Source organism: Alosa sapidissima, chromosome 20 (genome assembly GCF_018492685.1).
Source record: "Alosa sapidissima isolate fAloSap1 chromosome 20, fAloSap1.pri, whole genome shotgun sequence".
Taxonomy (NCBI): Eukaryota; Metazoa; Chordata; class Actinopteri; order Clupeiformes; family Clupeidae; genus Alosa; species Alosa sapidissima.
This window is the reverse complement of record NC_055976.1, coordinates 23877353-23895532: the sequence shown is the minus strand read 5'-3', so window position 1 is coordinate 23895532 and position 18180 is coordinate 23877353. Positions and strand designations below refer to the sequence as shown.

The 18180-nt window shown below is 42.0% G+C and overlaps 1 protein-coding gene across 4 annotated transcripts; it reads left to right on the top strand.

Moving 5' to 3' along the window:
* hmmr (hyaluronan-mediated motility receptor (RHAMM)) lies at nt 1-16574 on the top strand. 4 transcript variants are annotated; one of them, XM_042074146.1, is made up of 19 exons: nt 1-179; nt 533-631; nt 775-857; nt 935-1012; nt 1635-1823; nt 2161-2247; nt 2872-2983; nt 3736-3801; nt 3886-3959; nt 8743-8962; nt 9446-9594; nt 11441-11655; nt 12633-12830; nt 13082-13604; nt 13647-14266; nt 14465-14537; nt 15059-15235; nt 15509-15739; nt 16542-16574. In XM_042074146.1, the coding sequence occupies exons 1-19, from the start codon at nt 134-136 to the stop codon at nt 16554-16556; spliced, it is 3255 nt and encodes a 1084-aa protein (XP_041930080.1). In that variant the 5' UTR covers nt 1-133; the 3' UTR covers nt 16557-16574. The 4 variants fall into 4 exon arrangements, with proteins under 4 accessions (XP_041930080.1, XP_041930081.1, XP_041930082.1 ...); XM_042074147.1 differs by having other exon boundaries at nt 13082-13879; nt 13922-14266; XM_042074148.1 differs by having other exon boundaries at nt 13082-14266; nt 15509-15662.
* Nucleotides 16575-18180: the final 1606 nt, after the last annotated feature.

Genomic DNA, 18180 nt, shown 5'->3' with positions numbered 1-18180 from the left:
CTGTCTGTTTTCGACTGCGTCAGCGAGGTAGACAACTCGTTAATGAAAGGTTTTGAATGCAACACGGTGAGCTGCGGGACATTTGTTGTGGTTTAGAACTCACAAAGGCAGCAGAAGTAGCATTGCCGAAGCCATGTCTTTTTCACGGGCACCTGTGAAACGATTTAATGATGAAATTGGTAAGTGTAACGTTAACTATTTACATATCCAAGAAGATACTAACGTTAGCTATCCTGTCGTTAACGTTAGCTTTCTTAGAAGGAATTAGCAAACAAACAAGACGATAGTAACGAGAATGTTCAGCTATCTAACCTAACAGAAGTTGCACATGAGTAACAACCAATCTGTCAAACTTAGACGAGTAGTTAGCGTTAGCAATAACGTTAGCAAGAGCTAAAAAGGAGTGGTTCGGTAACGTGACCTTAGCTAGTTGGTCAACGTTGCAACCTTGTATCAAGCAGCATAAGAATGACTTTTTTTCTGGAAAACCTATTGCGCTTGCATAAATATGACCAATGTACATTTATTTTAGGTTGCGCCCCTGCTCCGGGCACATACGACGTGAAGACTGGTGGAGCCAAGGCGGGTGCTGTTTCATTCCAGAAAGCAGAACGCTTCAAGCCCGTCAAACGTGAGTTCCAAGACTTGTCACATCCTGTTGGATTTCATCCAGAATCTGCTGTTACTTTTGTACAGCTACATTTTGAGCAGCATTTGATGTTGCTTCATAATGGACCTGGTAAATGATACCTGTCTCTTTCATCTTCCAAATAGCTGACGCTGCCGCTGCACTACAGTCACCGAGGATGGATGTTCCTGCCTCCCCAATTCGTCGAACAATGTCTGTCGACGGTTTGGTAAGGGAATACTAATGTGATTGTAGCAGCTCCATAAAAAAAACAACAGCAGTCTGAGGTTTTAATTTGTCTTGCAGTCTGAGGCAGCAAGCGCCAAGAAAGAAAAGGCTGGTATGTCCATACATATGAAGCAACAGAAACTACTGGAGAAAGAGGTAAGTCTTTTGCCAAACTGAACAACATAAGTCACAAGTTCATATAAGTCACACAGCTGCACATAAGTCACAAGTTCATCAGTCGATATGGAGAAGGCTTGCTGTTATAAAGCGGTTTTCACAAAGGGTGAGATTGGCTTATTCTAGATTATGCATTTCAAAATACCCGAGCTGGGTTGTCTGGACCACACCTTAGACAAATATTATGACGCTTTTTTCAAAACTCAAAAATGTCAACTTGAATTTCCCCTTGGGGATCAATAAAGTATCTATCTATCTATCTAAAACTCTATAGCTGATCATACAAGCTACAGTATACAACACACAATGAAGTTGTTTTTCCATACTTGGATTTTAGTCTTATCCTAGTGTAAAATCTTTTTATTTTTTTCAATGGTGATTTTTTTATTTATTTATTTATTTATTTATTTTTTTGCTGAAGTTCTCTTTTAGTCTAAAACTGCACTTTATCAGCGCACCACAGTTAAGTTTAAATGTTGAACCAGAAAGTACATGAAAGTACTGTTCATATGCTCTAAGTCGCTTTGGACAAAAAACATCTGCAAAATACTATAACCATAGCCAAGCATCGCTCCAACATGGCTCTTGCTGCTCTCTGCAGATCCGGTCTCTGGTGCAGCAGAAAGGGGAGCAGGACCGCCAACTGCATGCCCTGGAGGAAGAGGTGAAGAAGCTGGAGGCCAAACTGCTGGTGGCCACCAGAGAGAAAACGGGCCTGGCCGCCAACGTGGCCTCACTGGAGAGGCAGCAAGGAGAGCTGAAGAAGACCAACGAATTCCTGAAGAACAAGGTCAGGGCTACACATGGTCATTTGGCTGTGGCACTCTAATGTCAGCATGTTAACTTAATTTACCTGTTGGTCAGTAGGGCCAGAAGAAGGCTACTACTACCACCAAGGTCATGAGTATTTCTTCCGTGGCACACACAGAGTGATAACAATATGTGCATTACTTCTATTGAAATGTTATGACAGAATTATTTCAACTGTTTACATTCTACAGACTGTTGTTGTACTGAAAGATCTGGTATTTGGTGTAAAGTGTTTTTTTTTTTTTTTTTTTTTTTTTTTTTTTTTGTATATATGCTTTTTTTTATATGTTCCATATATATACTTCTGAATCCTCCAGTTTTCAGCTGACACATCAAAGAAAAAGATCAACGCTCTCAGTATGGAACTGATGGAAGCAAGGAATAAACTAGATGCCAAAGATAAGGTAAAACTGCTTTCTTCTTAAACTGTCATGATACTACTGTGACTACATGATACAACCAGATGTGGGGTTCTATAGCCAAGTAATTCTGGTACATAACGTTGAAAACAGATAAATGTGTTTATTCGGAGCACACATACAAATACTGTTTGCTTACTTGACTAGCCTACTTCAAGTATTAGCTTACGCACAATAGATTTGTCTTCTTTAGCCTACATAATGCATAGGCTACACGTTGTAAACAAAAAGCAGCTGTGACAGGCAGCGGCCGCATATATTCTGCGTCATATCTCGCATCTTGTGAACTCTACAAGCCCCCACCCCTCACTCGACAACCACACGGAGATTCTGTAATGTGCGTGTATGTCGTTCACACATACGTCCGTATAAAGTCAGTATTAGGTCCGCAGGTTAGCATCATATCTGAATCATCCGAAGGGTAGGACCTCCGTTTGACAAACCTCCGCATGTACTCCGGAGGTTATATCTGAAAGCGCTTACTGTCAAGGGGTTGGAAACAAAGTTTCCAACAGAGTTCCCAGAAGTTTCCCACAATGCATAATGTCATGGACATGCATAACAAGACTTGGTTATTGATTTATTCTTGTGCTTATTTATTATCACCAGGAACTGAGTTTCCTTCAAATAAGTCTGGAAGGCAAAGTCAAGATTTTAGAGGCAGATCTCTCAGCTTCCAGGGCCACACTCGCTGCCCTCAAGGAGAGAAATGACGACCTGGGTGAGTTTGTTTAGAATAGGAACGAGGTTGTGAAATACTGAATAGAGTAGCCATGATGTAGCGTTTTCAAGGCAGCAATTTCACTGGATCTAAACAATCAACCTAACCATAGTAGTGGCAGAGACGGTTGATAAAGCTTTAGAATTAAGTACACAATTTTTGGTAGTGGCCATAGCGGTGGCTTTATTAATCTATTTAAATAATTTTACAACATTTCCAAGATGTTAGTATATTTTTTTTACACTAGGAATCACATACTACAACATATATTCATACTGGCACGATCAAATTTGAGACTACAGAGTTTTATTTTAGCATGGTTTTCCTTCGTAGAAGAGACCTGCATGTAACTTAACAGCATGCGGTTAAAATCCTTAAATTCACGTACAGTACGTGTCTTGCCTTTATTTTGGAGGCAAAAACGCCACTCACTCGAACAGCTGTCAGCATTTCATAAGGTGTGAAATATCCGCTCGGATTTTGTTTCTTACTTTTACACCTGACAGGGAATCCGTGTAATGTGGCTAAGCGGCTGCCTAGAATGTACAACACATTTAAACGGCTATAGCCTACATTTAAAAACAATGTATGAGGTAGAAACGTTGCCACATGTCTATATGCAATGCTCTCGATGCCACTTGGAAAGTTTGTTTAGATCCAATGACACTGCAGTCATGGCAACGGAGCGTCACACTTCGGTACTCTATTAATAGACACTAAATCTTTACATATGTTGTTTGTCTCATCTTCAGAGGACCTTCACAAGGAGACGAAGTCACATAACGAAGAGCTTGAAACAGAGATGGACAAACTTCATGGTAACTAATATCAAGTTTTCACTTTGTTTATTCAGATCAATTTGTGCTGTAGGTATCTATATTTTTTTTTCTTCTTCTTGATAGGTGTGATTCAGGAACTGAGGGAGGAGATCAAGGTTCTTCAGGAATACCTGGATACCGCCAATGAGGACATTCTGGTACTGGTTTTGTAGGTGTAGAAGTAGTAGTAATAGTAGAGTCTGTCTAGTTAGTATATGGTAATATACCACACCATTCAGTTGTGGAGTTTTCCTCTGGAGTGATGAAATATTAAGGTGAGACACTACAGGTGAATAGGGTGTAACTAGCAGATATCACTATGGAACTTCCACAGTTGATTACTTACATTAACATAAAAAATGCAATACAAGTTTCCTGTAATTTAATGTGTAAATATACAACTTAGGCATTATGTAATTAAATATGCGCTGATTAGCATAAACTTAAAAAAACGAAATCTGAACATTGGATAAAGACAGGTTTAAAATTATTTTTTCCATTGTGTTGACATATTAGATGAAAAGTCTTACAGAGGAATTATGGTTATTTCTTTTAGTTTTTCAGTAAACCAGAAAATACTGCTAATAGACTAAAAAAAAAATAATTTCACCATGTTTTTACAAATATAAAATGCCATATAAATCAGGCTAGGAATTATGTCCACAAACCCCTCTGAAAAAGCCTTCTAAATATAGTTAGGTATAAGACTAACCTTTAAGTAAGGGATAATGTATAGAACGCCGGTCATTATTGAAAAAATAAGTCCCGACGGGGCGAACCGGACCCTGACTCGCAGCGGAGGGGTCTTGTTCCGCCCTGAAGGGTCTTATTTTCCTAATAATGACCGGCGTTCTATACATTATCCCGCTTATTACACGGCTACTTGCCAAAACGAAACAATCACAACTCCCCACAATGTGACTCTTTAGCCTACATAGCCTAGGCTATAGCCTATTTGTTACCGTTTCGTCGTGGCTTTTGGTGAGAAACAAATAGTTCGCAACAGCACACGCTGAACTTGAATCAAAGATTCTTTAGAACACAGCTGATCAACCGTCTACCAGAGAGGGTTAAAGCGGATCTTTGCATCTACTTTCACTTTTGAATGAAGTTCCAGTCCTTGCGCAGTAATATGAAAGACGTAAATTAGAAGCACAAAGCCAGGGTGTCCGCAGGGTTGTGAAAAGTATTAAAAGGTAGTAAATGAAATTAGCCAAATTTAAGGCCATTTAAAAGTATTAAAAAGTAATAAACGTCACTAACTATGATGTTTTCCATTTGTGTTAAGTGCAGGCCTATCTCCTAAAAGTCGCGTGAATTTATTTATATTATATTAATTATATGTGCGAGTAGGACCTGAGCGACATGTCAGTGTGCGTAAAAACTTTTAGCGCCCCCTCAAACTCTATGCTCAAAATGGATATAAGGCTGGCTTACTGCCTAAACTTGTTGCCAAAAGTTTGCTACCATTGACGATGTCATGGGAAATTTTATTTTTTCGGACATTTGGTTAGAGGACTCGAGATTCAAAGACTGGCTTAGGCTAGTTGGCAACAGCCAAGAGGCTTATTACCACGCCTGTAAAAAGACAATAAATGCCGGGTAATAAAGGGAGTGAATGCCGTCAGGTCACATATGGAGTCTACCAGAGCCGTAGAGTCGACTGCCTGGCTCATCGGCCACGTAGGGCTACTGTCTCCACATAAATATGCGTCATTGAAGCTATCAGTATGTCTACGCTACCAGCTGTCATTGTCATCCAAAAAAGTACCGTAATCATTTGCGCCATCGAGTTTTCAATGACCGGCTGTAAGAGCAGCAGACATAGCCTAAACTAGGCCTACATACATACAGTATCACAATAACCCATTTTCAAATTAAAAATCCCCATAAAGGCAGAAGGCCTTACATTAACATAATGTAGGCCTGACTACAGAATAGAGGTTAAATATAGGCCTGCCAGTGTTGCTTTGTTTAGGCTATAAGATGAGGTTTAGGCTATAAGATTTAACATTTTCTACCCTCAGTAAATGTCATGTTAAAGTTAGTTTAACAGGTGTTACCTTTACATTATTCAAAGCTTGCTCAGGAGCTATAGGGTTACTCCCTTGATGTAGTAATAATAATAATAATAATAATAAAGCTTTATTTGTATAGCACCTTTCATACACAGAATGCAGCTCAAAGTGCTTTACATTTGAAGCATGTAACACAATAATAGTCAGTCAGTCATTATCAATCACTTTTCTTTGCTGTTTATGATATACTCAGCAACATATCAAAAATATAGAAAATTACGTCCTAAGACTGGCAGCCTTAACCCTCTTACCCCCCACAAGCACGCCATATGGCAACTGTGGCAAGGAAAAACTCCCATATTCCAGGAAGAAACCTTGAGCAGAACCTGACTTAATAGGGGGAGCCCATCTGCTTCTGGCTGGCTGCGCCCTCCAATAGTAGCAGATGTAGAATAATCTGAAAATGTAGTCTACAGGATAAGATGAGTTAACTAAAAGCTTTCCTGTACAGGTATGTTTTCAGATCTTTTTTAAAAATATTTACTGAACTCGCCTGCTTGATGTACAGAGGCAGGGTGTTCCATAGTTTGGGGGCATAATGGATAAACGCAGCTTCTCCACTTTGTTTGTGGAGCACTTTGGGTACGATTAAAAGATTAGAATTGGATGATCTAAGTTTCCTTTGTGGTTGATAAGATATTAAAAGCTCAGAGATATATGAAGGTGCTATGCCATTCAGAGCTTTGTAAGTAATTAACATAACCTTAAAATCAATTCTATAGGAAATAGGGAGCCAGTGCAGTTCAGCCAACACAGGGGTGATGTGTTCTCTCTTCTTAGTCTTAGTTAAAAGTCTAGCCGCAGAGTTCTGTATGAGTGCCAATTTCTTTAGATGTTTTTTGGGAAGACCAGTGAAAAGTGCATTGCAGTAGTCTAACCTGCTAGTGATAAAGGCGTGAATTAGTTTTTCTGCATCTTGTTGAGTTAAAAAGGGCCGCACTTTGGCAATGTTTCTCAAGTGGAAATAGGCTGTCTGAGTAACTTTACTGATATGGGGCTTAAAACTTAACTCTGCATCTAAGATGACACCGAGGCTTGTTACTTTTGGTTTGACCTGGTGTGCCAAGTTCCCCAGATTACTAAGAATAATATCTCGCTTTAGTTTTGGTCCAACCAGAAGTACCTCTGTTTTGTCATCATTTAGTTTCAAAAAGTTTTTGCTCATCCACTGATTAATGGAGGTTAGGCATGCAGTGAGGGAGCAAAGGCCATCTGGGTTAGTTGGCTCCACAGAAAGATACAATTGGGTATCATCTGCGTAGCTGTGGAAGTTTACATTATGTTGACTTATGACGTTTCCCAATGGAAGCATATATAGAGAAAATAGCAGGGGACCAAGGCAGCTCCCCTGGGCCACACCAAAAGGCAAGTCATGTTTTTCAGATACATGATCTCCTAGACTGATATAAAAATCTCTGCCAGTAATGTAGGTTTGAAACCAGTTTAGAGCATTATCAGAGAGACCCACCCACTTCGCAAGGCGGTGAATTAGGATGCTATGATCAATGGTGTCAAATGCCGCACTCAAATCCAGAAGAATAAGGATTGAGACTTTGTTTGAGTCGGTAGCTAGTCTGAGATCATTGACTATTTTTACTAGAGCCGTTTCTGTGCTGTGATTTGATCTAAAACCTGATTGGAATTTTTCAAGGATACTGTTTTCGTTGAGGAAGGTATTTAACTGATTACAAACAACTTTTTCATGTAGTATGTGATGAGATCAAAGTCCCAATAGATTGCTTAAAATTAGTTGAATATAATAACCTGTGTAGGTTTGTATAGGCTGTATAGTAATATGCTATCAATATATTATAATATAATATAATATATTTTAAGTCAATTTGTCAATTAGTTTCCACAAAATTCCCCAGAAGTCACCATTTAAGGGGTTATTTTTCAAATTTTTCGTCACAGGGAGCATGCAGGCCCAAAAATATTTTATCACATGGGGCCCACATTCTCCAGCAGCACCCAATTAATAATTAGTATTTTTGTAAAATGTGACGGCCTATTTTTGAATGTGATACCTTGACTGGTAAATTATATGAGACAGCAAGGGTGTGTGTGTGTGTGTGTACTGCGTATGGTCGTGGGCCTTTTTAGAAGAAAGTCCAGTATACCTTTTCTGATTTTCATTTGTCATTGTGTCTTGATTGAGATAGAATGATAGTGAAAGAAAGAGTGTAGTGCTGGTGAAGTGGTGTGTGCTCTTCCTACACATACAGTAACAATGAAATAACTTTTTTATCTTGGGTTAGGATTAAATAACAAATAATGTGTATAGGCCAGTGTTTTTATTGAAGCAAAAAAGGAACAAAGTATCCAGTAACTGTAATAATAGATACTTGATTTGAATAGTAAGCATTGCTACACTTTCTTACTCAGAAAGTTAAGTAACAAAAATGACAGTAATCTGTTACTTTATAATTTCGAAAGGTTGCCGCTAGTTGCAGCTCGAAGTCGTGTTGGTATTAAACAATATTGTGAAGGTATTAAAAAAAGGTATTAAAAGGTATTAAATTCAACTTAAGAATTTCTGAATATACCCTGAAAGCCCATTTTCCTTGACAGCGGTCTGTTATACTTAGCAACAGTCTGTTATTGAGAATTAGCAGACCACCGAACATTGGGAAGGCCCATTCAAGTGAATGGAGCATTCTTCAGCACTCTGAAGAGCCGTGTAATAATCAGAAATAATGACCGCTAGGACTTTGGGAAATCCCATTCAATTCAATGGAGCATTCTACTTGCATTGTGAAGAGCCGTGTAATAGCTGTACATATACTGTAGGTGTCCATTCTTTCAAGCGAAATTGGTCAGGTCTATCGAATTTCTTACATTTGAACGATTTCTCTTTGCAAAGGACTTGCGCAGCAAGCTGAAGGCCTCCCAGAAGGCCTTGGAGCGGCTAGAGCAGCAGAAGGAGAACGGCAGCGACGAGCTGCAGTCCTCCCAGCACGCCGTGCGGCAGCAGGAGCAGGAACTGGCTCGGCTCAGGGTGGTGCTGCGGCGCACGGAGGAGGAGCTGGACCAGCGCGTGGCTCACCTCGGAGAGCGGTGCCTGGTGCTGGAGGACGAGAGAGGTGAGCTCAGCTGGGGCACCAGGGGCTCGTGCCCGTCGCTGCATTTCACAAACTGAGGCCGTTGTGGAGCAGGGGTAGAGTTGTCGCCCCTCAATCTGTTGGCCGGGGGTCGTGGGCTACATTACATTACATTACATTTAGCAGACACTTCTTGACCAAAGTGACTTACATAAGTCAGCTATATTACAAGGGATCACATTGTCCCCGGAGCAACTTGGGGTTAAGTGCCTTGCTCAAGGGCACAACGGTGGAAGCCGGGAATTGAACCGTCAACTTTCAGGCTACTGCACGCTAGCCCAGCTCCTTAACCACACTACCACCACCCCGGTTAGCCATTGCTTTGGTTAAAAGTGTGTGTTAAATATCAGCCACCTTTACTAAACACCTTCTACTGTAGTTTGGTTACCAGGATGCCAAATGCAATTGTTTTTTGTTTGTGCAGTGTTAGATCTTATTGTTTGTGCTCGTGATGTCTCTGTACAGCTAGGACCCAGGAGGAGGGCCTGCGGCGCGTACAGGAGCTGAAAACGGAGATCAGCACCCTGGAGGAGAGCAGACGAGCAGAGCAGAGGGAGTTGGAGGAGCTGAAGGAGAGCCACAGCACTCTGGCCACCCAGCTGGGAGAGGAACAGGTAGAGTGGAGGAGAGAGGCCATCGCCTCACTTCTAATCCTCTCATTGGCCCCCGTTTACATGGACATGTTTAATCTGATTACAAACGGAGTAATGGCTCAATCGGAATAAAAATGCCTTATGTAAACATGTCAACCAATTGGATTCAGTCCAATCTGGTTAGATTTTCAATCGGATCAAGAGAGGTAGAGTACTCCGCTCTGATTATCCAATCGATTGAAAAATCCACTCATGTAAACAGGTACTGCAATTGTTGGAGTACATTTCTTGTTTCTGTGCAGGTGTTCCCTATGTGGTAATAATGCAGTGTCGTAAACAAATGAGTTTCCATGGCAGCAATACAACAATGAGCTTCCAAATGATTAAATGCTTGTTCCATGTAAACACAGATTTAACAGCAATCGATTTATTTAGCATTCATGTAAACAGTTCGGTTGACATCTTTAATCAGATTCATTTAAATCTGATTGAGAAAAAAAACTTCCATCTAAATGCGGCTATTGACAAGGTTCCCATAGTTCATGGAATTTTACATTTGACTTAGAGTTGGAACCCTGGATTGGCCTCTGTCCCCCTGTTATCAATCCAGACAAAGACAGACACAGGCTCTGACAGGCACAAAAGAAGGTGGTCATTCTTAAAAGTATCGGTACTAATAAAATTAGGTATTCAGCCTTAAGGAGCTTGCACACTGCTCCAACAAACACCAACAGTTGGGTCAGTGTGGGCCGGCCGTCTGTGTTTGTTGGCATTTGTTGGATGGAGATGCCACAGTGTGGACTGGCAGGTGGTTTTATGAACATTCTAAAGACTACCAACTGCATTTCCAATAGAGTACCGAAGTCTGACGTAGCGTTTCTTTCCATGATTGCAGAATCACTGGATCTAAACAAACTTTCGAAGTGGCTTAAATAGCATTGAATGTAGACATGTGGCACCATTTCTAGCTAATAAATTGTTTTAAATGTAGGCTATAGCCATTTAAACGTGCTTTACCTGCTAGGCAGTAGCTTACCCACATAACACGGATTCCCTGGCAGGTGTAATATGAAGAAAAAAAATTCCAGTGGATATTTCACATCTTCTCAAAGACTGGCAGCTGTTAAGAGTGAGGTTTTTTGCTTAAAAAATAAAGCCAAAATACGTCCGTGTATTTAAGGATTTGAACTGCATGCTGTGAAGTTACATGCAGATCTCTTTTACGGAGGAACCCCATGTTAAAATAAAACTCTGTAGTCACGAATTTGATTGTGTTGGTATGAATATATGTTGTATGTGATTCCTACAGTGTAAAAAAATATACTAACATCTTAGAAACGTTGTAAAATTATTGAAATAGATTAAGAAAGCCACCGCTAATGGTGATTTCAATGGTTAGATTGATTTGTTTAGATCCAGTGAAATTGCTGCCTTGGCAACGCTACGTCATGGCTTCGGTACTCTATAGATATAGCAGCTTTAGAATGTTGGTGTTTGTTGGAGCAGTGTGCAAGCTCCTTAAGGCTGCTCTTGTACTACAAAAGTATTGCAATACCCTGAAATAAAAAATGTCACAATACCTAATTTTATTAGTGCTGATACTTTTAAGAATGACCATGTTCTTTTGTGCCTGTGTCAGAGCCTGTGTCTGTCTTTTCTCCACACACACACACACACACACACACACACACATGTGCAGCCGTCATGCCATAAACAGCGAGACATGGCTGCTAGTTTAAGTGATGCTATGGTGAAACATAATAATAGGCTAATATCAAGTTGGTTCGCACACTTGCATCTGAATCCATCTTGCTGATCTTGTTGATCTTGTTTGTCCCTCTCTGCCTCTCATCCGCGTGGTGCCCAGGAGCGTAGCCGCTCGCTGAAGGCCACTCTGGAGCGGGAGTGGGACCTGGCGGCGGCGGAGCGACGTCGCCTGGAGGCCGAGCTGGAGGAGGCGCTGGACGAGCTCTCCACCCTGGAGGCGCAGGAGCTGCGGGGGGAGGAACGGCTGCACAGCCTCCAGGGCTGCAACCAGGCGCTCCAGAGCGAGCTGGACCGCGCCAGAGAGCAGCTCCACAGGTCAGAGGTCACGTCTGCTGCGTGCCTGTGTGTGTGTCTGGTCATAGGCAATATGTGCGTTAGAGATTTTGCTACCCTAGAAAAATAAGGTTCTATCTGCGTTTTGAGTAGTTCTGAGATATTAAGCTTCAAAGTTTTAGAATTCCATAGAGTTACATGGTAAATTGAACAAGTTCTTTTTGATATAAAGTCCAAATATGTACAGAACTTTAAAAAACACTTCATCTGAACTTAAGAAACTTTCAAAGAATAAAAATATGTAAGTAACTCCATTTTGACAAAAATGTCAGATAGAACCTTATTATTCTAAGGTAGCGATTTGCATGTAGATTGGGGGCAGCCGTGGCCTACTGGTTAGCGCTTCGGACTTGTAACTGGAGGGTTGCCGGTTCGAACCCCGACCAGTAGGCACGCTGAAGTGCCCTTGAGCAAGGCACCTAACCCCTCACTGCTCCCCGAGCGCCGCTGTTGATGCAGGCAGCTCACTGCGCCGGGATTAGTGTGTGCTTCACCTCACTTTGTGCTGAGTATGTTTCACTAATTCACGGATTGGGATAAATGCAGAGACCAAATCTCCCTCACGGGATCAAAAGAGTATATATACTTACACTTATTGACCTGCAATAATGGACAAGTGGAGAGGTTCGGGGTTGAATGTTATTTTGGTGTTGCGAGACCTGTTTTTTATTTTGTGTGGTCATGGGGAATTTGGATGTGACATTTGCATGTAGACTGGCTGCAAGATATTTTCATTGTGATAATAGATAAGTGGATAGGTTAGTATCTCTTGGTTATTTTGGAGACTGACCTGTTTTAGTTATGTGGTGCTAGACAGCATGAGATTTGAATGTAGATTGACACTTTATGGGCTTCACTCCCAAGAGACAAAAGAAGAAGATGCTGATGGACGCCATTTGCTTTGTTTGGAATAATAATGTGTATGAATCCAAACTTGAAATGGGTTTGTCCATGCCTAGGCTGTCCCAGTCGGAGGTTGATCGGAGCGGTACGGAGGAGCGTCTGTCTCAGCTGGAGGCTCAGCGGAGCGGTGCGGAGGAGCGTGTGCGTGCGCTGGAGCAGGAGGTGGCGCGGCTCAGCCAGGCGCTCCAGGAGGAGCAGCAGCGGCAGGGCTGCCTGCAGCAGACGCAGGAGAAGGCCAGGGAGGAGTACGCCCGGTACGGACACCCCAACACTCATCCATCCATCCATTCTGTGCATCCATCCATCCATCCATTCTGTACATTCATCCATTTGGTGTATTCATTAATTTATTCATCCATCCATTCATTCTGTGCATTCATCCATTCAGTTCAGTCATTCATTCATTTGTTCAATTTTGAGTGTATTGATGCAAGGTTACTTACCTTTTGCTTTCCTTGTCTGTAGCTTCATATCTTTGTTTTTCATGCTTTTGTGCGAAATCTAGAATGCTCCTGGAGGCCCGCACACAGCTGTCGGAGAAAGAGGAAGAGCTGGAGTGTGCCCAGGATGCCCACGGCCGTGCCCTCAGTGGCCTGCAGGGGGAGCTAGACCAGCAGCAGAGCGCGCTCGCAGAGCTGCAGAAGGAGAGAGAGGAGAGGAGCAAGGCTCTGGAACAGCTGGAGGAGGAGAGAAGGGGCATCCTGGAGGAGCTAGAGAAGGAGAGAAAGGAAAAGAGAAGTTCCATAGAACAGGTGGAGGAGGAGAGGGGCAAGGTGCTGGAACAGCTAAAGGAAGAAAGGAATTGTGCCTTGGAACTGCTGGAGAAGGAGAGGGGGGAGAGAAGTAGCACACTTGTCAGTCTAGAGAAGGAGAGAGAGGAGAGGAAAGCTGCCCTGGAACAGCTGCAGAAGGAGAGAGACGACGTCATGGAAGAGCTGGAGAGGGAGAGAAGGGAAAGGATCAGCTCTCTAGAACAGTTTGAGAAGGAGAGGAGCGATGCACTGGAACAGTTAGAAAAGGAGAGAGAGGAGAGGAGTCATGCCCTGGAACAGCTAGAGACGGAGAGAGAGGAGTGGAAATCCACCCTGGAACAGCTAGAGATGGAAAAGGGCCGCATCATCGAGGAACTAGAAAAGGAGAGGGAGGTGAGGAGCAGTTCTCTAGAACAGCTAGAGGAGGAGAGGAGCAAGGCTCTGGAACAGCTAAAAGAGGAGAGAAGTAATGCACTGAAACAGCTGGAGAAGGAGACAGAGGAAAGAAGTCGTGCTTTAGAACAACTGGAGAATGGCAGGCAAGAGAGAGAGAGCATCCTGGCTGAGTTGGAGAAGGAGAGGGAGGAGCGAGGCAGCATCCTGGCTCAGTTGGAGAAGGAGAGGGAGGAAAAAAGTTTTGCTTTAGCACAACTGGAGAACGACAGGCAAGAGAGAGAAAGCATCCTGGCTGAGTTGGAGAAGGAGAGGCAGGAGAGGGCTCGGCTGGAGCAGAGGAGGAGGGACTCTGCAGAGGGGCGCTTGGGCAAGGCCAGTCGTCTCGAGGCCATGGTGGAGTCCCTGGAGGAGGGCTGTGCTGAGCTCCAGAAGAGGCTGGAGGAGTCGGAGGAGGACCGGAGGGTGCTGGAGGAGCAGATGGAGAAGCTGCAGCAGGAGAGGCAAGAGATGGAGACCAGGCTCACACAAGCCCTCCAACAGAGGTGAGAGAGCAGCCCTAACATCTGTTTTTAAGGTTTTCTCTGAATATGTAATGGCTTTAGTTAAATAGACTGCAAAAAAAAATGGAATGTAATTATGAATTTTGTATTCCATTGGAATTGTAACCATCTATAGTCACTGATTAGTGAAAATGGTGAAATCCTAGTCACACTTATTTTTTTCTCTCTCAATTTCTTCAGCTCAAATGATGCGGAGATGGAGAAGTGGAGAAGCCTGTATGAGGAGCTGTCTGCTAAAGTTCAGCCGTTCCAGGTAAATATCGCTGCATACTTTAATTTGACCGTCTAAACACTTTGAGTCTCTGCTATTGGCCTTGTTTTCCCTTTGAAGGGTTAACCCTAACCATGTGCTGATGAGATATTTATCCAGGAAAGCCATACTTTCACATTCACTGAGACTGACGATGGCACTCACACACTCTTAGCCCTGCTGTAAACTATCTGGCAACAGCAATAATGAAATTGGTAAAAAATTGAAAAAGTTGAAAAATTGGCTTCAAGAGTCTTTGGCGTACGCAAATTTGCACGGATGACTATACTATCTGCTTTATAGCCCCCATCCATAAGCCTGCTGTACTGCCTTGACCCCAAGACTCGGAAAACAGACTTGACTCTATGGACGCTCATTCACACAGAGAAAGTAAATAATCAACAAACAAGGTCTTGGCAGGTAAAACCTGGATAGGCTAGACACAGAGATGACCGTGCCGCCCCGTCTCAGCCTGTAACACTCGAACAGTCTTGACACTGGTGTATCTGTGCTACCTGGCCCAGGAGCAGCTGGATAACTTTGCGGCGGAGAGGAGTGCGCTCCTGAGCGAGAAGGGGGCCACACAGGAGGAGCTCACCCGGTTAGCCGACGCCTACGCCCGCCTGATGGGCCATCAGAACCAGAAGCAGAAGATCAAGCACGTGGTCAAACTCAAGGAGGAGAACTTTGACCTTAAAGAGGTCAGACTTCCATCATTTCAGTGGCTACATTAGTAGAGTTGTGATTGGTGTTGGAACTGGGGAAAAAAGTTCTTTATCATTTATCTTTAGACAGTTTTACATTTGCTGACTCTACATACATGCAAAATCAACACTTGATTCCTTTGATCATTTAACTTTTGCCACTCATGAAAATATTGTTTAACAAATATGTAGATTAGAGCTATAGATTTAATTAATATACCAATTAGTAAGGTAAATATGTCGAATAATTGTGTGTGTGTGTGCGTGCAGGAGGTGTCTAAGCTCAGGTCCCAGGTCTCAAAGCAGAAGCGTGAGCTGGAGCAGCTGAGGCCGAGCCAGGCTCCACGTTTCGACCCCAGCAAGGCTTTCAAGCATGACCACAAGGAGAACCAGCGCCCCCCCACCACCACCACCCTCAAAGCTGGTAAGCGCCCATCAGCTGCAGCCCACTCCACACGGCCCAAGCAAATGGCAACCAACAGCCAGCCCAAGCATCTAAAGGTGAGGAGGCATGGGAACTCTTTGAGCAATGTTGCTGGGCAACCACATAACCGGTTCCATGTGTTCTGATTAGATGAAAATGTGCCTACTGCTGATTAAAAGAAGGAAACTATTGTTGGCCAATATCAATGGGAACATGCCAGAACCACAATACTCAGGAACAGTGCCCTGCAACATTGCTCAAAAAGTGGTCTTGTGTATCATCAAATTAACACCTGCTGGGTGGTGGGGACAGTCAGTTTAACCTTTTGGTCTAAGCATTTAGCATTATTTTTTTGTTATTCTTCTCCAGTGTATAAATATTTTCCAGGTCATGGGAACATTACCCTACACATTCAATTGCACATTACACATTCATTGCCCTACACATTCAAATGCTTGGAGACCTGGTGTTAGTGATGTATTGTGGGCAATGGTGTGACTGGTATTTTGTTATGCATTTTGGAGAGTAACCCGGAGTAGCATTGCATACCCGCTACTCTATTGAGCAACCTTTTAGATTGGCATTGCATACCCGCTACTCTATTGAGCAACCTTTTAGATTGGCATTGCATACCCGCTACTCTATTGAGCAACCTTTTAGATTGGCATTGCCAGTGAAGTTCAGCAATATGGGGACTGACATAGGCAGCGACATACAGGAATGTATATGTACTCACTCAGCCATTTCTCAGCAATGTTGTCTATCTTTGAAGCCTTTGCACTTTGAAAAGTTGTGAACAGTTAAATAATAATAATAATAATAATATGCAGTGAGCTGCTGATAGACCTGACTAACATTCATGCCTTCTTGTTTTTTTAGGCTACAGACCTGTAATTTAAAGGCAGAGCGCAGGAAAAAAACTGGACAGAGAATTGATGACGCCAAAAGCTTGTATTTTGTTGTGGTTGCTCACACAAGCGGACATGATGGGAGATTTTTTTACATCTTACTTTGTTAGTGTGTATGTCACACTTCTGTCTTGGCTATGTGTCTGACTTGGCTATGGCTATGTACATTACATGTACTATATATTACACATGCAGTATGCATGTGCGTAAGGGCCTTGTCCTTTAAAATACACGTCAGAGTTTTGGCACGCCCCAAATGTGAGCTCTTTTATTAAACTATAAAAGCCTTGTTAATGTTTTAGAATCGATGATGTGACGATTTTTATAGCATTAATGAGACACTGGTTTGAAATAAAACTATCTTTTTACATACATGTACACTTACATCATTGGCCATCTCTTCTGTGCCCTTGATCAGAGCATCTGAGCAAAATGGCTAAAGGCTTGCAACAGTATGCAGACATTGTGGCATACCATGGTATGAAAAGGGACAAACAATGGTTGAGACATTTCCTCCTTTGGTAGTCAATCATTGAGAACATCCCTCTGTGCAGATCAAATGTATCCCATTAATAACTTACGATTTCAATTATTAAATAAAATAATAAATAAAATAGAATAGATGAAGGAAAATCATTTTTCACTTATCTCTCAGCTAATCTCTGACTTGCAGACATGCTAAACAAATACTGCATGCCATGAAACTGATGTTTTGAGATGGTCAACATATGACAAAAATCTCATACCCTTGCAACCCTAATTATGACTGCCAATAAAACCAATCTGGCTTTCTGGAACTCTCAATAAGCCCACAGTGAGCAGTGTAAGAAAATGGAAAATATATAGAATTTTATTTATATTAGTATTCCAATATAAAACTTTATTTATATAAATTATATAGAATGTTTGGCCTTAATGCACTGTGTATGCCACATATACATTTTAAGATTACTAATGGACCATATGTATGAGTCCATTTAAACAGCAAGCATGTTGTCCTTTCACTATGCATGCATTTAAATTGTTGCAAACTGCTTTTCACTCTTAGAGAACATTTATAATGTCAAAACAGCATGTTGCATAAGGATGATACTTTTTGTGTCTTCTTCGGGACACAAAATTGCAGCTTGAATGTTATGCTAGTCCATTTAATTGGGAACGTGTCAGAGAGAGTGGCAGGTTCTAGCTGGCTTGTCATTGTTGATAATTGATATCTCCTTTTTAATAGCCTATTAGAAACTTATAGTTTCTCAACTGTCAAAAGTCAACTGTTACGACTGATACCACAGCATATGTGGTGCTATAAGTGATGTTCCCAATTGTAACGTTTTTAGTTTAAAAGCATCTTGGACAACAACAGAAACTTTCCTAAACAAATTAAAAGTTACTTTTGTCTCGTTTTCTAAAGATGTCGCCAAAGGGTGTTGTACTCAGTATGTTGGGAATTGATGCCAGGGGGTAAATAAGTTCTTACATTGTGTCGGTTTAATTTAGAGACAAAAGGGACACAAGCCTTTTGGACCTTTTAAACAGCTTTAATTGCTTAAGTGCTCTGGGATCAGGCTAGATGCTATGCTGATAAACCGAAATTGACCATGAAACAAGCCCAA